Source organism: Aythya marila, assembly GCF_965140915.1.
Source record: "Aythya marila genome assembly, chromosome: 17".
Taxonomy (NCBI): domain Eukaryota; kingdom Metazoa; phylum Chordata; class Aves; order Anseriformes; family Anatidae; genus Aythya; species Aythya marila.
In genome coordinates this window covers 3259602-3284079 of record NC_139058.1, presented here as the reverse complement: position 1 = coordinate 3284079, position 24478 = coordinate 3259602, and the positions used below count along the sequence as shown (strand labels likewise).

Sequence of the window (24478 nt, the reverse complement as noted above, 5' to 3'; positions counted from 1 at the left end):
CAGCAGACAGAAGGTTGGTGGTGGTGAAAGCTGGTTGCTCGTAATGAATTAGATGTCAGTTCAAATGATCAAAAAGGAGTGGCTAACAGAACCCAGTGCTGAGTCATACCGCAGCAAGAGACAGCTGAAGACAGAAAGGATACACCCGTGTGTGTGCACACCGTCACTGTGCCTGTTATCCACATACAAAAATCCTCTGCTGGAAAAATGTGTGAAGAATAAGCCGTGTACTGGGCTCGGGACCTTTCGGTATTTTCCAGCATCTCTATCATTGGCCTTCTGGTTTTAGGTGCTGTGTAATTCTGGCTTGCAGCAGCTATGGCTGCAACTGTGCATCTGTTGTCGTGCTGTTTTATTTGTGGTGCTCGATGCTGGTATAGCCACAGTGAGCCCAGCCAACAGGCTGCATTGCTTCTAAGCTCTCCCAGCATTTCTGGAAAGGGTTATTGAACTCCTGTCTATCAAGGATGAGGGGGAAAAAGGTAATTTTTAAGCATAAAAGTGAAGGGGAGGGAATTTAATTTCCTGCCCAAACTTAACGCTTGACTTTTGTGACTTAATAAAATAGTGAAAAAACTGTGAGGGATGGGATCTTCTCGTGAGTTTTCTTGGGGGGATAGGGGAGGGAAGAAAGGTGTAAAATGACTGTCACACTACACACACCTGCAACGCACCAGCTGTGGTGTAACTGGCACCTTCTTGGTGCTTGCAGCCCTGGTGTGTCGCTTAGTGTGTGCACCTTGAAAGTGCGTGTCAGGTGCACATCAGGGGCAGGCAGTTGGTGATGGGAAAGGGGCATTGCTTTGGAAAATCAATTAGAAGAGTGAAATCACGGCCAGCCTAAATGACATCCAACCAGAGATGGTTGGGAATAGTTCTCCCTTAACATATAGAAGAAACTGAACGCAGGTAACTTACTGCTCTCCCATCTTAGGTTTTGTTCCTCAGCACCTTACATCTTCAGAGCCTTTGGTCTTCCTTTCTAAAATAGAACAGGGGAAAAAAGTTCTGATTAGTCAAACCAGGTCTTAAAAGCTATCCAAACACAGCCAGATTTATCCATCTTAAGCAGCCTCAGGAATTCTGTTTTCTGGTGAGTTGCATGAGGCAATTCAGGCTTTCTCTGGTTCCCAAAGGACAGGGTTGTTTCTGGGGTTTTCATTGCCACTTGTGGTAGCCTTCGGATCTGAAGCGACAAAACCTAGTAATTGGCCATAGAGAATGTTATCTCAGCCTCCTTAGCCACAACGGTATGCGGAAGTGTTAGCAGGATCCTCTGGGGAAATTCGCTGTCATGTTCTTGTTCAGTGGATACGTAGATGCCTTTGCTATCATTATCAGCTGAAACCATCTACCAGCAGTAAGCTTCTTGTATCCGTGTCCAAACGGGATGAGAAATCCCAAGACTTGAGTGTTATTTTAATGGATTCTCCCAGGAGAAATTGTTTGGACCATCAAAATATCCTGTTGCCTAATGGGAGCTGGAGGGGAAAAAATTGTTCTGGTTATTGTTTCCAGACAATGGTTTTGTGTCCTTGTTATTCATGGACAATAGGTCTACCAAATGAGTGCTGTCAGTCTTCATAACTTGAATAATCTCAAATCAAAACTCTCATGGGTCATTGAAATAAGCCATTGGCACTGTGTAAATATATTGCGGTAACGCACCAAGAAACCTCACTGTGAAGCTAAAACATGTCAACCCTTTATAATCACTGTCTAACTTACTTGGATTGAGGAGTTGAAGTGTAAACAATAATCAGTGGTAAACAAGGTAGGATTATAGCTGTAACCTGTTTTTAAAAGCTAGAACAATGCTTGGATTGCCTGTTTATCACCATGAAACCCACCCCATCTTTACTCCTTCTCTGCAACATTGCTCAAAGTAGTAAGTTACGATTAAAAAAATAAAAAAATAGAAGAAATGGAAGCACTGAACCATTTGCAACACAACCGTAGACTTTGCAGAGATGTTCTGTGTGTGGACTTGAGCCCGTACATGGTTGTGCTTTACTCTGGAGATGAAACACCAGGCATGTGTCTTGCTGGGCAAGGGGATGGAAGACCTGCAAGCTGATCACCCTGTCGTCGCTGGCGGGAGGCTTTGTTTGCAGCCGCTTGTCTCCTGCTGTGAAGGACAGATGATAAATGGGGTTAGGCTAGCCCGATGTTTAAACGACATTCATCGGAGTTATTCATTCCGTGATTGTGATGGTGAGGTCATGTGCTGTGTCCCATGCTATGCTGCAGTGCCAAGAGATTTATTTTAATAGAACCCTTTAAGTAACGGGCATTCTTGCTAATCATGGTGCATCTGCTTCTCTGGGTTCCCTGTTATGAGTAATTTAATGCTATTACTTTAGCTAGGAGGGATCTGTGTCACCATCTGTCCTGGAAAGCTATTGATGGGGCTGTGCAGAACATCAAGTGGCATCAGCAGAGGAGAGGGACTTCTAAAGGGATGACTGGATTTCCTGTTGTAATACAATATAAGATGGTTTACTGTGATTACAGCTTAGATATCTTGCATATAAAGGCTGTTAGCTGCTCTTTGATTTTGCTGGGGACTGTTCCTCAGACGTTTATGTAGAGGGAAGATGCTGTTGTCAGGAGCAAGTAGCAGTAACACAGGTAATCTGCTAAATAAAGTGTCTTTTTTTCTGTAGGGTCATGGTCTACGAGGCTGAAACCTTAAAGACTGACCCTAAAATGCCTGCACAGCTGCCACTCCCAGCAGACGGGTAGTCTTTGGAGAGGGCTTGCCAGACACTTCTCAAGCCAAATGTTTTCCTAATCGATGGTTATTTTTTAATTGTTGTTTACAGACCACTTCCTTGTAACGAGCCCTCTCCATGCTGTAGCTGAGTCACAATAGACGTGAAGAGGCTATATGGCTGAAAGCAAATTGCTCTTCACTTCCAGAAGTGGTGTACTTTCGCTGAACCACTTAGCACAGAGTATCATCCTGGTCTGTTGAGTGTGCGTTGCTGATGTCTTTATTTTATTGTCTAAGATATGTATCTTATTTTTGCCTTTATGACTGGTTAGTAATTGTACCATTCGCCATCTAACCTGGCCTCTTTGTTCCTTCCTGACCTCACTGTGCTTGTAGCCCTCTCTGTATGCTAATTGAGAGCATGCAGGGCTGGGAGGCAGCTTTGTTGGGGATTTCTTGTGAGTTTTTCTTTGACTGTAGTGTTCATCCCAGTGATAAATTGTGTTATGTTTTGAGTATAATTTGGCCTGCCTCAGTCCTTGCTCAAAAGAGAGTTTGAGATGTAAACTTTGCAGCTCTGATTTCTGCCATGCAGAGGTGCAGCTCCTAGTTCACATTCATCTCAGAGAATATTCTTGCTGTCCTCTTTTGTGTAGATAAGTGACAAGCAGGAGGAACACACAGGGCCAAAACTTGCTTGAGGTTTGCAATTGGGTGAAAGAGGCTGTGGGCAGGAGCTGGTCATCTGGAAAGGCTGAAGGAGGAAGCATGCACTGCTCTCAGAACAGGGTTCGTGGTCTCCTGCAGGTGTGCAGAAGTGAATAAAATAACCAGAAATCAGAAGTGGGATGCAAACTGACTTCCCCAAAGAGTCTCAATTAATTTGGGGTTTTCCCTTCTTCCTTACCTCTCCAAGTGCTGGGAGCATGACACCATGCCACATCTCCAGCGATCAGACAGGGAGAAGTGGAGAGCTATCGGAGAGGGATAAGGCATTTCTCAGAGGTATCTCTGAAAAGAAGAGCATGAAATCACGTTCCCAGAAGAAAAGCCTAAGAGTGTTTTTATCCATTTTAATTTCAATTTCAACCGTGGCTATTAAAACAAAATAAATCTTCAGCATTTTGGTTTTCCATTACAATGCAAGCAGCTGTAAGTCTAGGGACACGATTCTTCTGTGCAAGTTTGGCTTTGCACCACCCTACCAGGTGCTGAGTTCACTCGGTGCTGTGGATTTCTTGAAAAACTCCTAAATGGGTTTTGGTCCGAAACAAGGACTGGCAGACTGGACTTGGAATTGTTGGTAACCACATAATCTGGAACAGTAATTTTCAATCTAGCTGATGTATGGTTCCACATGTGGTAATTTGGCACAAGGAGAATCTGTATTTCCTCTGCTTATGATTTCCACGTGCTTCTGCCATATAATAAGACTCTAGATCTCCATAATTTGTATCAACTGTTCAGAGCAGATGCTGCGCTCTTATTCTGTCTGACACATTCTCCATGCCTGCTGGGTTGCTTCGTTTTCCAAGACCTTTGAGTTAACCAGATTTTTGGGTCATCAAGATTATTTAATGTTATTGTCATAAATATTTGTACAAGACTTGGTCAATGCTTATATAGGAACTGAAAGACAGTAATTTGTTTTAAGAGGATGTGTGTTTTAATGAACTGCCAGCTGAATGTTAGACATAAACTTTAAAAAAGTGCTTCTCTTTTGCAGTACTTCACAGTTTGTGGGGTAGGAAAAAATGACTATTCAGATTGTCAATTATTTAGATTTGTTGGTTGCAGCTGTTTAAATTTAAAATCGCTTGAGAGTTATTTAGAAGTAAATAGCCCTCTTTTTAAATAGCTCCGCTGGCTTATCATGCTGTCCTCAAAAGACGAGAAGCCGATCGCTTGCATCTTATTAATCATTTTCTGTTAAGTCTTGTTTTCCGAGGAATTGTTTGTTTGCCAGAAGTGAGAGGTTGTTATTGCATTGCATTTCACAGTTGATTCTTGTGTATAATTCCATTTTTTTCTGAATTTCCAGGGTACCGTCCTCTCAAATAAAGACAGTAAACTGAAAAACTCAAAGCACTAATAATATGAATCTATTGGTTGGAAATGATGAAGGTTATCCATCATCCAATCTGCTGAAATGTGTTATAGCTGAACAAATATTTGGTTTGCCTCTAGCTCTTCTTAGAAGCACTGAAATTAGGTGTTTTGTTTGTTTATTTGTTTGTTTTATTGAAGGAATTTTTGCCAGGTCCCTCAATGAGGGACAGTGCTACAAATAAGCCAAAATATTGAAGCTGCCAGGGGGTACTGTGTGCATTCTGGCAAACTTGAGTTCTTTCTTCTAAATATCTTAATTAGCAGAGCGTAGTCTCCAAGCTGTTCTTGGAGAGCTGCTGCTCTGCCAGACCACAAGCAACAAGCCCCTAAATCCTGTGGGTTTAGGTCATAAAACAGTCTTTAGTACTGCAGTGTTGTGCTGTGTGTGTGTGTGATTCTTCACGCTGATGCACCACCACAAGAATGTGCCAAGTTGGACAAATTCCCCTTTGCCATGTCATCCACTGATGCAAAAGCTTTTTGTGTCGTTGGGTGGTTCAAAGCTGGAGCCAAGGTTTAGTGTGCTCTCGGAAAGAGCAATGTGTTACCTATTATAAGAGGAGGGATTTGTGTCATGAGGTCTCCATGCAAATTCTCGTAGCTATAGAGATGTCAAATCCAGATTTCTAGTGGATCTGTAATAAATCACATCCCGGTTCCTCTGTTGGCCAGATGAGTTTCTAAATCTGTCATTTATGATTTCAAGGTTTGGTAATCTTACTGCCAGGGTGCTGCTACGGGTCTTGTGGCTATAAAACTGTGATCAACAGGAGTCCTAGAAACCACCCCGATCTTCATGTGCTTTGAGACCCTGGTATGTACAAAACACTGGAAAGCCTAACTGTGTGATATATTTTCCTTTTCAGAAAAAGAGCAGAGAGGAGACATGTGGGGAAGGCAGTGGAGTGGAGATCCTGGAGAACAGGCCGTACATGGATGGCCCAGGAGGCAACGGGCAGTATACTCACAAAGTGTACCACATTGGTATGCACATACCCAGCTGGTTTCGGTCAATATTGCCCAAGGCAGCTCTGCGAGTTGAAGAGGAATCGTGGAATGCATATCCTTATACCAGGACGAGGTAAAACTTATCAAAATGTCCAGAGGTGTTTCCCTACTTCAGGGAGAGGTTTTGATGCAGTGGCATCTCTTACATCTCCAGTAATATCCTTTAGAGAAAACGTGGCATCGAGTCCTGAAATTCTTACACTGTGCTTTATCTCAGAAGCATCAGCGTTGCCTGGGCTGACTGCAAGTGTACTTAAGAATTTGTGATGGGCTGCTTTAAAATGTGAGCTGTTTTGTCCATCAAAGCGTGGGAAATCTTGAATAGTTTTTATTTAGTCTGGTATCCTGCACTGTGTTCTACTTAACGTTGCAGTTATCTGCTAGCTCAGTGAAGTTATAAATGTACACAGTGATGGGAAAGTTGTCATGTCGAACACTATCAAATAAAACAGGATTCACTTGCCCTAAGAGGGAAAGAAGAGGTAGAGAAGAATGTTTAAAAATTGTTAATAAATACGATGCTGCTTTTCTGGTAACTATCTTACTGTATTTTAGCTAGAAAATAACAAACCTACACCCAATGGTTTTCACTCTGAGAAGAGAAGAGAGCCAGAGGCTCCAGGGAGGTGATTGCTTCTCTTTGTTTTAGCCAATTTTTGTCTGGGAGGACTTCAGATGCCTTGGACTAAATAGCCTGTATACCTGTTACTCTGGTTTAGAGCATTTCCCCTATTCCAGCTTTGCAAGTGTGATGTTTCTGTCATCTGTCATAATAAAACGGCTTTAGGATCTTTTGATTTTTGTCAGAAATGTAGGTAACATTCATAGTTCTGTTTTAGTTGGCCTCTACAAGTAACATGAATTTGGGGAAAGGTGGGTAGCCAGTGTGTGTGTATGGACAATTGCTCATGACTAAATAACATGGATCTTATGACTTTCCAGTGATTAAAGTCCACTTTCAGTTTGTTTTTATCCATTCTCTTGTCTGTGAGTCAGTGCCCTGGCCAGGAAACCTGGCCTTGGGCGGAACCAGTCCGTATTCTATTCTGCTGTAAATTCCAGGCAAGAACTTTGCATTTTTCCTGCTAAAAATGCACTTGCAGGGTGTCCCAGTGTCAAATCTGTAAGGATAACAGAACTTGTTAATACAGCAGACCCAGAAGTTATCTCTTTGCTGAACACTGCTTCTTCAGATGTGGTCTGCCCTGACAATTGTCTTTTGGAGGAGACATTGTCAAACTAAGTCACAGGCTTTTGTCAGTGTCTCTGCAAAGTGAGACTACCCAACCAGTGTGGGAGCATTGGCATCTTCTCACCCTTAAATCCATGTAACAGCTCAGGGGGAGCAAACCCCTTTGTGCTATGGGGTTGGGCTTTCACTAAACCAGAGCTATTCCACTGAAGCCACAAGTCCAAGGCAAGCTCCTATCTTAAGAATTTAATAAAGAAAATCTTTTTAATCTGTACAGTCGGTATTTTAAGTATATCTGAAGTAAAATGAGTGAAGGCTGGCTTGGATTTCAGGCTGATTTTACACATCTTAGGAAAGCATTTTCTCTGCTTGCCAAACTGAGCAGGATTTACTCCAAGCTGTATTGCTCTTGCTTTCAGGTATACGTGCCCTTTTGTGGAGAAGTTCTCTATTGATATTGAGACGTACTACAAAACTGATCCAGGAGAGCACGCCAACGTTTTCAACCTTTCTCCTGCAGAAAAAAGACAAACCATTCTAGGTGAGTAGCCCTTTTCTTTTATTTCTTCCTTCATTCTGCTTTTTGCTGGGTAAAGGATTTTGCTTGGTATGCCCCATCTCCTTGGCCTGACCCTTCCACTCCTAACCCTGGTGTGCACCCCATCAGTGGTGTGCCTACTGGGCAGGGTTACATCGAGTAGAGAGAGTACCTGGGTTCTCTTCCATGCTTATAAAGCACCTGGAAATCCATTTGAATCCCCCTGTCTGTAAAATGAAGCTGATGCTTTTCTGTCTTATTTGTGCAGTTCCTGAGAGAAGTTGGACAGCTAATGATAATGGGGATGATAAATAGAAATAACTACTGGGGAAAATGTAGCTGTATAATTAAGTATCTCCCTTGGGTATATGAAAGAATGTTCCTAGCTGCGTTTCCAAAGCATGAAGGTGTATTTCATTTTTCCTTCCCATCCTGTTGCCCTTATGCAAGTTAACACTTCAGCTGCACAGCTGTCTTTGGGAGGTTGGGTTAATGAGCCTGATACACTTAAGGATTTAACAAAAGAAAAGGCAGAACGGAACATCTCGTCAAAAGGCAGAAAATGGCAAGCATTAGAGCAGTTCCTCTGTCTTGCTGTCCGTCATGGCCCATGCCCATAGCATCTGCTGGAGGCCCAGCTGCATAGCAGGGAGTGCTGGCAATTACAGCCTCACTGAACCAAAGCATCCCTTGCTCTGAAGCTGCTGAGGCTTGAGAAGTGACTTGAGCTCAGGCTGACTTCTTGCAGTCCCAGGGCTGAGCTCAGCAGGAGCTCTGGGGAAGGACACCTAGTGGCTGCTCAGGCTCCTTAAGCTCTGTTGACATGCTGGCCACGGTGATAACCCGGTGCAATTTTGAGCATTACTTGATTTAAACTGCTTCATTTTGAACTTCAGTTTGACTGTCCACATTCCAAAGCCTATCTGATTGGGTTTTCAGTCCTGAACAAATAGGCTTGAGTCATGCTGCCTCCCTGAGAAGTGTCGGGAGAGCTGTTGTTCCTTGGGAAGTGAGATCCTGCCCTTCAGTCCGAACTTCTGCTGCTGAGGTTTGGGTTGGCGGTTGCAGATTTTAAAAATATGTTCACTCACTCCGTTCCCATTGCACTTTCCACTTCTTCATTGATGAAGTGTTAATGAGGACGATTTGACTTGCTTTAAACTTTCTGCCTTCTGTAGTGGATCTGGTGTAACAGTAAAGATTGAGGAGGTAACAGTAACTTCACTTGATGGATGCCAAAGATAAGACGTTCACTGGTAACATCTATTCCATAACAGTACTAAAAAGGGGTAGGTGTATTTAAGTGTCCCAGATTAGGTAGAGCTGTAATACTGTCAGTGATACTACAAAAGCTGAGGGATGGAACGTGCAAAAGAACTCTTTGGAGCTAGAAATATGTCATGAGGAGATCTGCTGTGGACCTGTAGTCACTGGGCAAAAATGTTTACAGCAAAGCCTCTGTTTGCTGGAAGTGTGCATAGGAATTGCTCTGGTAGAGCAGATCACTACCCAGCAGCAGCGTATAAACAATTCATATATCAGTTGTTTAAGTAAAAACAGATACTGTTGTAATGCTTCTGGTACTTACTAAGACAGAAATAACTCCTGAAAATTTACTTTCTTCTTTTGTTCAGGCAAAGGAAATGTCTAACTGTTTCTATTCTTCCTACAGATCCTATTGATATTGTTAAAGATCCTATCCCTCCACATGAATACAAAGCTGAGGAGGATCCAAAGCTGTATAAATCAGTAAAGACTAAAAGAGGCCCTCTCTCAGAAGATTGGATTCAAGAGTACAAGAACAACCCTGGGAAATACCCGATCATGTGTGCATATAAACTTTGTAAAGTCGAGTTCAGATACTGGGGGATGCAGTCGAAAATCGAGCGGTTTATCCATGATGTTGGTGAGCATTTATAGTCTTGCAAGGTTTACAATCAACTCCTTAATGTTGTTTCCAAATTGAAATACAACAGTGAGGTATGTGCAATGTATGGTATCCCAAGGCGTGTCTGTGAAAAGACTCTCAGACCCAATTACTCTTTTGCAGACCTGTTGGTCAGTTCAAAAAAGTGTTATTCTATCACTTGTGGTTGTGGTATGTGTAAGTACTAATCACATGTAGCTACTGAAAGGGTTTCAAGTGTATTTTATTCTTTAAATCAGGATTTGTCTGTTTAACTGGGATCTTTTTCAAAATCTGCCATTTTTTCTTTGTTTTGGACAACGTCCTCAAGGGCTGCTCAAATAAATGAGCTTCAACTCTGTGTCACAAGTGGTTCCAGGAAACCAGTCCCTGCAGCGTCCCTAGCTTACAGTAGGGCAGGTGGGTCTTTATGCGGCCATACATCTCTGGGCTGTGGTGTTCAGGGCTCCCCAGCTCTCTGTGTTATAACTCTCCATGGGTCACTGACAGCTCTCGGTTGTGAGTAAATGTGCTTCTTTGACTGGTGCATCATTCTTAGGTCAATGCTTTTAAGGAGGTAGCCTATTGTTTGTGTCCCAGAAGTAACTAAGTGGGGACTGTGCAGGTGGTAGCAGTAATTTGTTCTCCACTGAAAATCTATAACACAACTGATATAGTTTCTGAGCCTTGCCGGAGGAGACAGGCTTTATGGCCAGCTGGATAACTTAAAGAATGTTTTAAAGAAACATTCCCATCTCAAGAGAAGTTCAGAGCTATGGCTGTCCTCTGGCAAAGAAAAGGCCAAAGAAAGACTTTGTAAATGATGTCTCCTGCTTTCTGTACACAGTGAATTCTCCTGTGTGACCCAGGTAGCTGTCCCTTTCTATATGCAAAGCTTCTTTGAAGTGCCTGATGCTGGAATAAATAAATAATTTTACAGCTCTACTTAGTTATACCGTGCTTCTAAATGGAGCTCCTAGTGTGAAAAACACTGAAGGAGCAGTGGTGAATGGTGCACACCATTCTCTGAATGGTCTGTTCCCTTTGCTAGAGCTCCTTTGGCTTTAGTTCATCCTAGATGGAAGTTTTTACCTGTTACAGGCTGTATTACAAGTGCCTCTCTGCAATGAACTCCCTTGGTGTTTCAGTGACATGGGTTAATTTAGTGTATGCTGCAAAACATGGGGGCAGAATAACAACTCCATTGTATCTGTTAAATGAGAAAGAAGCATGTGACTCTTCCAGTTGTTCGGAGGTGTTTGGCATAGATTAAACTGTGGTCTCTTAGAAATGTTTCTTTTGTATTTCATAAAAGATTGCCTGCCATTTCCCTCTTGATTGAGGCTTTGCCGAGAGCCGAGCCAGCTTATTGTCTGCCTTTCAAAAGCCTTTCCACTCTGTTATAATGATGGCAAATACTGTTTTTCAAAGTGGTTAAGATGCATAAAATCAGAGAAGTCTTTAAGGCGAGACAAAGTTGAGTGAGTGAAAAATGAAAGCAAAAGCTTTGGGTGCCCAGAGATGTGTATCCTCCCTGTGCAGTGGGATAGCCATGGGCACACTGTTAGTGACTGGAAAAAGCATCAGGGCTTGTGTAGAAAAGACATCTAGCTAGGCGTGAGGATGTGTAAGCTGGAAGGATGGGGGCTAAGACATGACTTAGATAGCGATCCCAGTTTTGGGGTTTCAGCTGATGGCCCAAAGCAGGTGGAGACCTTTGTGTGTTGTGCTACTGGATGGCTACTGAATTACTCAGGGATTTCTTGTCTGCCAGCCCCTCCTTGGCATCTTTCTGCTGGTTCCTGGCTCCTGTGAGCCTGTTTCTTGGGGAATTAGCCCTCCCCGCACAGGGTCATCAAGACAGTAAGAAAACCAAGGCAGAAACCAAGAGTAGGATCAAAACTTTCCCCAAGGTGGTGCAAACTAAAATTAAAGAATGACTTGAACGAAGAAAACTTCTGAGTTAGGTGATGGATGGATTGTAATATGTGGAAAGGCTACTGAGTGCGGAGGGAGTGACTCTGGGGGATGGTGTTGAAATGTTCTCAGTCTTTCTGAGTGCAACAGCCATTTTTTCTGATGACTAATTGGACAGTTACTCAGTGCTTTGACAGCCCGAGACACAGACTAAAATTGTGGGCTATTAGTCTACTTGGCTGTAATATTTGTATGCTTTTTTACTCCTTTCCCATAGAATTTAAGTTTAATTGGACTGGCACTGCATAATGTTCTGCTCCCACTTGCTTCCTAATTGTGCACGTGGGCTCTGGTTCTTTTGTTGCTAAACAAGCGTGTTGACTGTGTATGGGTTATTGATTATACACCACGGCAAAGTGCGTTCCCGGCCCAGTAACTGGAGCTTTGTCTAAGCCAGTGCATCTTAGGCTAAATATGCCCAAGTTGTCACACAGCGATGAAGGGGAAGAGGTTTTAGAAAGCTCTTCTGCAGAAATTTTGCTTCACTTGAGCACTAAAATGTGAAAGCTCATCCAAATGGGCTCTGCCCATTGGGGCCTGCAGTAGGGTTTTGCCTTTTTGAGAGAAGGCAGGTTGTGGTTAGCACCACGCAGGTGTGACCACACACTTCTCTTTGTGAGTGGCCTGAGCAAGAGCAGATAAGGCAACTAACAGTTATATCTGCTTGCTACCCTTGATCAGAACAGACAACCAGAACTGTACTGACAGGGTTATGGGATCTGTTGTGACCATCAACAAAATAATTTTGCCTGAGGAGAATCAGGCATCCTTTATTGGCTGCCAGGAAGTTGTGTGAGTGCATTATAAAATGCTCTGGGATGTTGCCACTGGGTACATAATCAATGGGTGTCTGAACAGTTGCCCTATGCAGATAGTTGAGAGAGGCTTGGGCAAGGTTTGGTGTGGTGTTTTTTTTCTTTTTTTAATACGGATTTTTTTCTGCAGTTGCTATTTTTGCTTCAGATTGAAAAACAAATCCAGCACTGTAGACAAAGGCTTTTAAAATTCATCTATCCTGGCTTGTCTCATGTTCATTTACACTTCCTTTTGTGAAATTAAGTTCAACACCACAATCTGCAAGCAAATCACTTACAAAAGTCAGCACTTCAAGGATTTAGGCAGTCTCTGCGGCAGAGTTGTTGAGGTGGTGAGTTGAAGGGTGAGTGATTTAAATGTTTGCACCCTGCTAGACTCTTCACAGATCATCTTTCTGCACGCAGCAGTGGGAAATGTTATAATTAAAACAACACAGAAATGACGAGTACCTCTGAACTCAATCTGCATGTGTACATATGTGCATGTGTGGTAGTTCTCCCTTCACAGCAAAAAGACCTCTCTGGGAGACTACTCCTACCCCTTGTTCTTCCACATAGCTCGTTTTGTTTGCTCTGTGAGGACAGGAAATTTTTAGCCAAGAAGAGAGCAGGCACCTGGGTGGGACACAGGAGCGTTGTGTTGCCCAGAGCCTGCTCTTCACTGGGCTTCTTGGGTTCTGTCTGGCCTGGAATAAAGTGGTGGGTGGGATGCTGGACCCTTCCTGCCTTTTCCAGCCAGCCCCACAGCCCAGCAGCATGATGCAGGCTTGCGAGGCAAACTGACAAAGGGGCTGCAACTGGCCGTGAGGCACAGCTTGGAAGCACCACATGTGGGATTGAGCACAGGGCAGTGACTTCTCGGGCTGAGCAGGAGGCTTTTGCACCTCCCAGCCTGCCAGAGAGAAAAATGAAGGCAAACTGGCCCACAAATTGCCTTCAACACTGTCCTGATGGGCATCTCTGATCTGTTAAAAAGAAAATTGCTCCCAATTATGCTCTATTTCATGGGTCTGATCCATCCCCTCTTTGCTTTCCAAATAAAAGGCTTGTTTTTCACTGACATTTTAAGGAAAAACTGCTGTAAAACTCAACTTTTTCCATTGCATGGGGAGGGAAGCCATGTCCTGACAGGTGAGGTCAGTCATTTGTAGCTGGATCTTGAATTCATGTAGCTGCATGGGGGCACTTCGCCTTTCCTCTGGGTCTCTGCTGCCCACTGGAAGGCTTCAGTGCTGCAAGTTGAAGTTGAATTCAGTGATGTACTCAGTGCTGTGTGTGCCTACAGAGAATGCTCAAGTTTTCCATTGCTAGCAGTGGAGATTTTTTTCTGCAAGCCATGACGTTTATTTTTCAATTTCTTTTCTACCTGGACAGCCTCACTCTCTTCCAGGTTTTCTCCCTGTGCTGGAGAAAGAAAAAAGCAGCATCACTGACATGTCCCGGGTGAAGGCTGGAGGCTAGGAAAATAATCTCGAGTTTTTTGGTTAATAACTGATCTAGAATGATGGATAATGCCATCTACTTTTCCAAAGAAAGGGTGATCGGGATGTCTGATCAGCCTGACATGAGCAGTATGGGGAGGTCTGTGGGTTCTGTTGGGTTGGGAAGCTGGGAAATGGGCAGTGATGGGTTTGGGGTTTTTTTTTGGTCATCTAAGGGATGATGTGAGAGAAGGCAGAGAAGAACTTAATGAGAACTTTATTACACCAAGTGTTTTTTGTGTTCCCTAGGATGTTAGTCCATTAAAACAAATACATGCAGTCAGTGGCATCAGTGCCCATTTCTGAGGAGTTGGTGGCATCGTGGCTGGGTGCAGGAGTATGAACAGAGGCTGGGGGCCCACAATCCTGCTGAGGCCTGCAGCTGAGGAAGCCTCCGGATGAGTGCAAGGGGGTCGCTGGCCTCTGTGCCTAATCACAGTCTGTTTTCAAGGTGTTTGATGTGAGGCAGAATTGCGTGTTGTGGACAAGAAAGCCTAGAGAATGGCTCTAGTGTGAGGGACTGAATTACAGCAAGGGAACGTTTTCTTGGCTTTCAGGGTGGATGTGATGGGAGTTTAATCTCTGCTTTTTAAGCTCTGCTGATTGTCAATCATAACAGGAGGTGAAGAGGCTAAAACATTCTGCCGTAGCTCTGCAAAAAGTAATCTGGTGAAGGAAATAACTCTGAATCTCGACTAAGGTTGAACAGAATTAAGTTGCTGATGCCCCTTGCTCTGCCCCCAAAAGGTCGCAGTCTTCTGGCTCAAACTTGCCTCTGTTACGTGGAGCTCCCATCTGAAAGTCAGTCAGAGAACTACATAAAATATTGATAGATTTAATCTTACTGTGCAAATGAAGTTCAGGTTGAGCTGGTCCATCCTATTAGCTGCTGATCTCTAGGCTTATTTCCTCCTGATAGGATGACTGGCGATAGCTGGTGGCATTAAGGACTAGCCAAAGTACAGTGCAGAAAATAAAGTGCCCAGGCCTGGAAGGAAATAAATATATAAAAACAAGCTTTTTGTATGCTTAAAAAAGTAATCACTGAAAAAAAAGGGGGATGTTTAGGATGAATATCACAGAAACCATGGCAGCAGTGAGATCTAAGACTTTTTTTTACCACAGTGAAGTGAACATTGCTGGCTGGGAACAGCTCAGAAACCCTTGGTGTGGTGGGACCCTTCAGCTTTGGCCCCGCTCCTGCAAATGGAGGGTGGCTTGTGGGAGCCATCTTCACTTCTGGTGGTGCTTAGAGATCTCAGTTTGCCACTCTAGAAACCAAAATGATTTTAATGTAGCCTATTGATTGCTTTCTAGTGCGTAATAGCAGTGGTGTTGCGGCCTGTGGGCTTCAGCCAGGGCCTTCATTAGAGCGAGTGCCTGGGCTCCCGGCCTGCCGGCTTTGTTGTCCAGGCTCAGCAGTGCAGAGCTGTAGATCCATAAACCCACTGCTGCTTTTGGCACGTCCATCAACCCTTCTCTGCCTCAGTTTCCCAGTAATGAAAGGGGGAACAATATTTATTGATTTTTCTGAAGGGCACCTGAGGATTAGTTTGTCAGTATTTATAGAAGCTTTTAAAAAGCAGTGTTACTGCTGTGTGCTCCCATCAGTAATAAATAGCTGTTGGGAGCTTGGTCCTGGCATGAGCTTTTAAGCAGCAATATTGTCAGAAATCCACAGTGAATACTTGGTTTTAGAAGTCTTGGTGATACGATGATGTTAGCCAATATGCTTAAGTCTCAGTGGAAAGTTTCTCTTGCCTTGTGAGCTCTTTGTGTTGCTTTTGAGATGGTTCTTCCTTTCAGATATGTGACACATTGAAATAATACTTTAAATTAGCTTTACACACTTCATTTTTCTCATGCTGCTGAAGAAAGACAGTCTCTGCAAAATAAAGCGTCTTCATTCCCTCCCTTCCTTTGCTTCCCATCCCATTATCTCATATCTGTGATGCTGTTTCACTGATGTATAGAAACCATTTGCAGAAATCAGGTTTCCAAGAAAAGGAGAGGTTTTGGTTGTCTTAGCACCAAGCAGTGTGGGAAGTGCTTCTGTCATGTCACATACTGTGGTGGGCTGTGTAGTATTCATGAAGGATCCACTTGAATCTCTCAACTTTTTTTTTTCTTTTTTTTTAAGCAGTAATTGCTGGTTTGGGCTTTTTTTTTCTCTCTCTCTCTTTTTTTTTTTTCTTTTTCTGGGAACATGCCTCATTTTGAGGGCTGGATCTAAATGTTGCAACTTCCTAGCGCTTCATGAGAATGACATATGTGGTCTGTGCCTGGTTCTTTCCTTGCGGAGCAGGCAGTCACAGAGCAAATTCCTGGATCTGGAATTAGGAAATCCCTTCCCAAGTTCAAAGCAGCAGCAGAAGACCAGCTGCTTTTTCAGTGGACGGTTGGTTAGCAAGAACTGCAGAGCTACAGTACAGAAACGACCAATTTGCCATCCTCGTGGTTGATAAATGCAATGAATCCTTTTCTGCAGCTTGCATCATTATGTTGTCGACACTGCTGTAATATCAATGCCATGGTGTCTTTAGGTTTGGGGGAAGGGAACGCATCTCCTCCTGCAGTTTTGTAGCTTTGGTGACTGGGACATTCTGATTTTGCAGGCTTGCGGAAGGTCATGGTCCGTGCGCATCGGCAGGCATGGTGCTGGCAGGACGAATGGTACGGGCTCACCATTGAGGATATCCGGCAGCTGGAGAAAGAGGCACAGCTGATGCTGGCTCAGAAGATGGCCCAGTTCTGTGGTGAAAATGATACTGAGCAGCATGGAGTGAAGGACACTCCTGGTGAGAAGGATGTTGAAGTCGACATAGTTTCACCTGTGGACACAGAAGATGCTGCTGGTAACAGCGAGACAGCCTCTGGGAGATCGCTCACCAAGCAGTGGTCCACCTCTTCCAAGTCCTCACGGTCTTCAAAGAGAGGAGGTAAGATGCTGCTGATGATTTATTCCTCTGAACTATGTAGAGTTTGGGCTTTAGATGTGTGACTATGGCAGCACCTTTGAGACAACACATGTTTCTCCTGGGAGTCCTTTCAGCGCTCATAGGAGGCTTTTTCTGCTGGTGTTGTAGGCTCAGTCTTCTCATGTGGCCTCTTGTGGGCTTGGAAATGTTTGTAGTTATCCCATAAGTGTGACTCTCAAAATGACACGTGGCAGACTTCTTACAAATCTCAAAAGCAGAGGAATTATGGAAAACGGTAGAAGAGCAGGAAGGAGCTGGGTAGCAGTGCTGGGTGGCAGAAGATGACAAACAAAGTGCAGAGAGGGTTTGCCCCATTACCCACAAGCCACTGATGACTTTTAGAAGTTCTGGTCCTTCAGGAATGTTCCCTTCTGGATGCCTGCCTGTGTGCTGTGGCCCTATGGAACCAGCCCAGCAGCAGGTGGCTGTTAACTGCTCCCATCTTCCAGGAGGCAGTTACTACCAGGCACCCTGGGCACCTGGGCTGTGGTTACACCTCACCACATGCTGTTCATTTCGAAAGCAGACGTTTGGCTCTGTGGGTGCCGCAGCACAGCTTACACAGCACGGTACTGCATCAGCTGCTGGAGAAATTAAGGCAGGTCACTGTGCTCTGAAACCAGGTGGGTGGGGGCTGCTGCCTTTCGTGGGTGGTAATGCATGGTGGCTGTTTGGGGACCAAAACTCCCAGCCTGGGACTAGGTGAGACCATGGATCAAGTTTACATTCCCCTTTAAATACCATTCAGGAAGTTTTCAGGATTTTGCTGTTAAAGCCCCTGTAAGGGCTGTCCTGAACATCATCATTCACCTCTCCAGCAGTAGTCAGCTTTATCTTTTTTTTCCTTTTATTTTTCCCCCACGTTAAACTCCTCCTTTCTTTGAACCATGCTCTACAAAGGGGTGAATCCTCAGCAAGAGACAGAAAGAAGGCTTGAATATTCAACAGTTCCCTCTCCTTTTAGTCAGGCACAGCTGATATCTGGGTTATAGCTCTTGCAGCGAGAGGGAAAAAAATCTTGATTTTCCTGAAAACCCCAAGGGGCAGCATTTCTTCCAGTGACAGTGGAAGGGGCATCTGAGTGAGAGAAGCTTATCCATCTCTCATATGTACTAAATATTGGGAGTTGATTCTCAATTTTTATTTACCACTCCATCACTGATTTCATCACAGGGTGAATGAGATATGAGCAGTAGTTTTACCTTGTGATGACTCACCAGAGTGAGCCCTGGGGAATAACCTACCAGACGCTTCATAAATCGTTGGATAAGGATAAAAATGCTGGCTACTTCTCTTGCACCAGGATTTTATAGCGATGTGCCCATCTCTCATTATGCTCTTTGTTACGAAACCCCTCTTCCAGTGCTGACACGTTCACTGGCAGCTGTAGCTTTCAGCCCTTTTAGGGTTTTACTTAAAGGTTTTCGCTGGTAGCAAAGCGTGAATTTGCTTTATTCTGCAGATTGCCTCAGCTTTTACAGGAAAAGTAATGAAAGAAATGAATTGTGATGTGCTGAGAAGTACGTCACACGGATATTTTAATCCTTCTTCATGCTGGCAGCGCATTAACATATGGAAGCAAGGAGGGCTGTCTCGACGAACCGCTACCTCCAGCTGAAAAAAGCAGCGCCGCTCCCCAGAAGATCTCAGTCTTTTCCATACCAAGCGAGCGAGACCTCTGGTGATAACAGGACCCTTGTCGCCATCCCATATGTTATTATATGCTCTATTTTTAGCAACTATTATGCGAGTGCCTTGACGTCACTCCGGCGTGAATTAGCGCTGCTCTGCCGAGCTCCCCCTGCTCCCAAAGGAGAGGGCGGTGGGGTAGCTGGGGGCTGCCCAGCCGGCGCTGAGCTGCAATTAGATGACTGCACAGGCTCTCCATCGTCTTTGCATGTGACAATCAGGGAGCAGAATTAGAATCAGAAGCGTTTCGCTCACATTTTCGATGCTGTTACAACAGCCTGAAAAGAGCTCGTGCAGCTCTCGCAGGAACTGGAGCATTTCAGTGTCTTTGCACACGCTAAATGGGAATTTGTCAGTCTCCTCAGGTTTTTGCTGTGTTAGGTTGGGTGGCTGCTGCAAGGGCTTTGTGTGTGCTCCGTCTGTGACATGCAAGAGCGATCTGAAAGAGGGGAGGAACTGTGTCTCCTGTTCTTTGAGCAGTTCCCTTCATCGGACTGCATTTCTGGGACAAGTTCAGTCAAGCAGAGTTCAGGCTGCATCATCACTAAAATATATCTGAATAAAATAGTGCTGTAATGCGTTTATATATGGTGCAGGGAGCTCCGGAGGGGAAAGTAAAAGGGAGCAGGTGGGCGTGAGGAAAGGAGAGTGAGCAGGAACCAGGATTGTTGGTTTTCCTCTCTGCTACACCAGGACCGCTGCTCTGTCAGCTCCCCTATGAAGTAGTTGGATAGCATGTTGTTTAAATCATTCAAGTTTAAAGTTTAAATAGATCTCTAATCCAATTTGTGTGGAAGCAATTTCCTTCCAGAAAACAGATTATTTCTATCCAGGCTGCTCTGCTGAGCTACCCACCCAAAAGTTAGCAAAGCAGAGGCTTGGCTTGTGTGCTGATTAAAGGCACGAAGAAAGCTTCCAATCAGCCTGCTTCCTTCCTAATTGCAAACTTTAAAACCCAGCTGATTTTGCACGTCCTACTAACAATTATAAATAGCTGCCATTCAAAATAGCATAAGAGTGGTACAAACAGCTTGCTTTAATGTAACATCTTGCTGGCAGGTTATAACAACAGTAAACAAACAGGATCTGTAAAACGGTACACTGACATCACACCAGCATCATCAGGGTTTTGTGTTTTTAATATTGCAGCAGGGAATTTTCATAGAGAGCACACGACTCTTCCTCTAGCAACGATCATGTTGGGAACTCTCTGTCTTGTCGATGTAGCATATCGCATAAGGCTTTTTTGTTTCTTCCAGCAAGTCCCTCACGCCATAGTATCTCTGAGTGGAGGATGCAGAGCATTGCCAGGGATTCGGATGACAGCTCAGATGATGAATACTTTGATGCACATGGTACGTGGAGCCTAAATTACCATCATTTGTTACCTGAAATGGTGGGGGAAGAGGACGGAAAGCATGAGAGGCTGGGGGGTGAGTGGGGAAGGAAGCAAGACTTTTTGGCTTTGTTTAAGTCCATTCCTTTCTAACCAAGCTGTGTGCAGCGTCAGTGCAGCTTCTTCGAGCTTCCCCGGCATCACTCAGCAGACTCTTATATTTAACAGCAACATTTCAGATTTTGTGATATATCTGAAGTGATCTTGAGCAGTCTCAAGCTTTTTTTTTTTTTGTATTTTATTTGGTGCATATGTGTGGGTAAAATTCAGCAATGCTAACTGGACGGTGGGTGTGTCTTAAAGATTCTGATTCAGTAAGGCAAGGTTTTTTTATTATTATTTTTTAATCAGTAAAAGGTATGATTAATTGTCCTGTCTGGGCTTGAAGAGACCAAAGTTTGCCTTATTAACTCCTTATTCTCCTGTTCCTAGAAATACAGTAATGAATGCATTGGGGTAATTCATGTACCAAAATTCATCAATGTTCATTCCAGAATTCCCAGAATTATTTTTATTGTTCATATTAGGAGAAAGCTGTGGTGGTTTTTTTCCTTTTTTTCTGTGCATGTTTGTGAAGAAGCTTTGTGCCACTGCATTCATTTTATATGTTGTACTTTATGTGTGGTTAAGCCTGAGAGGCTCCATCTCTGCTGACAACAGATGGACCCTTCTCTCGGCTCGTAATGCTAATCTAAGTTCTGTGCGCAACGTGTGCTGCTGGAGTTGGTGACCTTTCTGTGAAATGGAGTTGTTAGAAGATCACACCCCAGTTTTGTAAAGCAGAAATTCAGTAATGTTCAGCTAAAGTTCAGTCTCAAAAAAATTATAGTATCATGCTCCAGAGGACTTGTCTCATCAAGTCTTTAGGCACACATCCTAAATTCTGGGGTAAAATGCGGCATGCTTTTGGGACTTGCACAACAGCAGCTCAAGTGGCCAGTGTGCTTGTAAGTCAAGGTGATGAATGTGTCTTTTGCTCAGAAAGAGAAGGGCCAACTTCATTTAAGTGTCTCTATTAACTTATGTAGCATCTACAAAAACTTTGTAGGGATTTATTGTAGCAATATACATACAAGAAAAGAGGAGTGAGTCATTGAAATGGCATTGCTGCTATCCACCCTCTTTTTTTTTGGCTTTTTAACTACTCAGTAATAAAATTGAGATGGAGACAGCTCTGCCTGGGATGCAGGCCCCCAGGGAATCCCTGGAGTGCTCCTGAGGGGCCTGGGAAGGAGAACTAACAAAAATGCGTGCTGCGGTTGGCATCTGCCCCTCTGTTGCAATACTTTGAGGAGTTTACAAGGAAAAGCAGCAGCTCCTCTTCTGCTCGTACACAATGCACCTCCCTTTACGTACAGACTGTGCTCTGCAGTCGCCGCACAGTTGGGTTTGAAAGGTCTGCCTAATTTAATGGGATTCTGGCTTATGAGCACAGGTGTCACCTCCCAGCTCTGGGTCTGAGCAGGGGCTGAGCACCGGTGCAGCTCATCCTGCCCAGGGGGGTTGGTGCCACGGGAACTGGCATGGATCAGGATGTGAGCCAACACCCAGCAGAGTTCCTCAGCATCCTCAGCAGTGCTTCCCAAACACACACGTGCTTCCTTGCCGTGCAGTGGGCGTACCCCGAGCCCAGGAAGCCGCCTTGTCTTGGGCTTCCCACTCATCGCCGTGCACTGGCATGCTATGGTAAAGATGGTGACAAATACAGTAATATCTAATTTCTATCCTGTAATAAATGCTAATAACAGGAGTAGTATCCCTTTCAGTGATCACTTAAGCAGTAATAAGGGCTGTAATTAAACCTCTCGAGGAAATAAGTTCAACATTTAGCTTAAGTTGCTGAAGGAGCTTGGAGTGCTATTTTCCCCCTAATTCTCTGCCAGCACGCGTGTCGCACGCGCATGCTTTCCCCTTGCTCTGATCAGGTAGCTCTGTGCTGCCTCGTGCAGGGAACTGGGGATTTACTCGGATTTTTTCCATAGCTGAAAAAGGAAATGGCATGCTGATAGCAAGTGTCCAGGTTGCTGTCTTTTTATGGTCAATGTGTAAATAGAAACTCCTAAAAATGATTGGTCTGTGCTTGGCTTGCGCTTGGATCTGAGCTGCTAGCTCAGATATGTTGAAAAGAGTAATATATCTCATAATCTTTTTGTTCCTGATTCTAGGATTCTTCCAACTAATTATCTTTGTAACTGTACAGCAACAAGGGGGAATCCAAGGCTGGGTCTCCAAAGATTACAGCTTTTAGATTGTCAAGGCATCTGTAAATGCTGCTGTTATTATTATGTTTATAGCTCTTTATTAAATTTACAAGCCCAAAATTTTCAGGAAAGAAATAATAAGCACAGAACAATAAATAAATTAGAAGCCAATTAACCTCTGCAACAGTAAAAGATGCATCCTTAATATAAAAAAGCAAAAAAGGAACCAGCAGTTCATACCAAAAGCATCATTGTAAGACTTGAACTGCTGCTGTTTGCTTTGCTGTGGGTTCAGACGGCAGCTCCAGGGCTCTGGGCTGTTTCTTTTCCCAGAAAGCCCAATTTGGACTTTTGCTGCTTGCAGTTAGGGCTGTGCAGTGCATCCATGTGTTGTGTGGGCTCAGGGCATGAGCCTGCTGTCCCTGTCCCCTGCCTGGGATCAATCCTTTGAGGGCTCATACAGAGCAAGGCTGTTACCCTTTCTGGATATTGCCAGTGGGGTGTTTTACAGGGATTGTCCTTCATGTGCCTGTTCCTTTTTGTTATGTTCCTAGGAACATCATGTTTTTGCGACCCTTGTTCTTAATCAACTGTAGTAAAATTAGCCAGGGAAGAGGATCTCAAGGTAGGAGGGAAATGGCAGACACTCAGGCAGTGTGGTCTTGTCTCCTAAGGAAATTGGGCTAAAGATAGCCTGGGGAGTTTATGTTTCCTTTATTACTCATGCCTTTTTAGGTATTCAGTCCTATTAACAATAGTGATCCTTATCACTGCTTCCCCCAAAGACCTCACTTGGCTTTCAAACAACTCAGGGAGGATCCTTGCAGCCAACGTTGCTTTGTCCTCTCCTATACTGGAACCTACCGACTGCTTTGGCATCCTCGGGCGGTGTTACAAGGTGGTGCCAAGCAGAAAGCATGGCAAGGAAAACATCAACCTTGGTGCCTCAAATGGTAGTGTTAAAAATCCATGGGATTTTTTCCACATCGTAGGATTTTTGTTTACCAACATGCAACTAAAAGGTTTTGTTTTCATTTCAGAATAGGCTTTTGAATATATTATATAACAAAAGCTGTATTTAACAAAAGCTGGTAAAGTATCATGTTTTATTATGACTTAAACCATTCAAATGTTGATGAGATTACATAGAGCTGTGGGGTCTTTTGTTTAAAATTCTGTTCTGTGCTCTTGCCTGTATACATATTTGTTTGTGTGTGACTCTCAAAACATCTGTTTTTAAAGAGGACTTGTCTGACAATGAGGAAATGTTCCCGAAAGAAATAACCAAATGGAGTTCCAATGATCTGATGGATAAAATCGAAACCCCGGAATGCGATGATGTCCAGGGTAATTTCATTTTTTTTCTTAGCCAAAACTGCATGTGATATTTCACAGTATTTCCAGGTAATTGTTACAGCCCCAGTCTGAAAAAGGTAAAACTTGTTATCTTCGACTCATAAAAGGAAAAGCTGAGACAGAGCACAAAAATGACTGCCCAGTGCTGCTGAAAAAGAATTGCCCAGTGGGAGCTGGGATAAGGAAGCTCTCGATTCTCTTTATTTTCCATGTTGGTTGGGTGCTTTTGTGCCACAGCCAGGATTCTCTCTTATAATGATGAAATATTCCAGCTCCGTCTTGAATCACTCGAATTTCTCCCAGCTTTTCTTTCCTCTTGCTCCATCCTTTGTTCTTATCCGTACCTGCCTTGGTTTTATTTCCTGCTTGTTTTGAAAAGAAGCTGACTCCTCAACCAGATCGATTCATGTAGCAGCACAGTAGAAGCTGACACCTAGGCTTGCTGGTACAAAGTCAGTCTGTGTAGGCACAGACACACGAGCACATCAGATCTCTGCTCCCCCCGAACAGTTCAAGCCGTTCCTTTTATTTTTCCCCACAAATTGATCATTTCTGACAATTGCGCAGGGATTTCCCGTTGTTGCCATGCTTAATGCAGTAAGGATGCTGGGTTGCTGTAATGAGAGGATAGCGTGCTTGTGTTCTATTGCTTACTGAGATTATGAGAAATTACTGGAAAATAAGTGACCTGCCATTGCCCAGGCTTCTCTGGTGGAAGGAGGCGGGTGGGAAGGAGAGGGCAATTAGATGAAATAATTAAAGCGCTATGAGGCAAAAAGGCTGAGGGGCATTGGCACAATCTGCCTTTATTGGAAGACTGTCTTTGCCAAAGTGTCTTGCCGTGCTGATGTTTTAAACCTATGTGCTTCCAGGTGACTTGTATCACGAGACGTCAGCAGAGTACCACGTTGGCTCCAGCGTAGAGAGGCTCAGCATCATTGAAGTAAGTGCTTTGGTTTCTTATAATGAGATCCCTTGTTGCTGGAAAGTCTCCCTGTGGGGTAAATGGGGTAAACTGCTTCCTTTGCTGCGAGCGGTGTCTTGTCTTTGTGTGTTGTTTGGAGCCACGCTGGCATACTCTGTACTCCATGGCTAGGCTTAAGGGATTATTTCACC

At 44.0% G+C, this 24478-nt stretch overlaps 1 protein-coding gene across 10 annotated transcripts in view; it reads left to right on the top strand.

Annotated features, from left to right (window-relative positions):
* Nucleotides 1–24478, top strand: part of PITPNM2 (phosphatidylinositol transfer protein membrane associated 2) — a 133656-nt gene that overhangs the window by 75002 nt on the left and 34176 nt on the right. For all 10 annotated transcript variants that reach the window (XM_082773955.1, XM_082773961.1, XM_082773963.1 and 7 more), the window contains 7 exons: nucleotides 5692–5906; nucleotides 7445–7566; nucleotides 9236–9469; nucleotides 16358–16681; nucleotides 19669–19764; nucleotides 23249–23353; nucleotides 24235–24305. In XM_082773955.1, coding sequence (XP_082630081.1) covers nucleotides 5692–5906; nucleotides 7445–7566; nucleotides 9236–9469; nucleotides 16358–16681; nucleotides 19669–19764; nucleotides 23249–23353; nucleotides 24235–24305 — 1167 coding nt within the window. The remainder of the gene's footprint in view (nucleotides 1–5691; nucleotides 5907–7444; nucleotides 7567–9235; nucleotides 9470–16357; nucleotides 16682–19668; nucleotides 19765–23248; nucleotides 23354–24234; nucleotides 24306–24478) is intronic.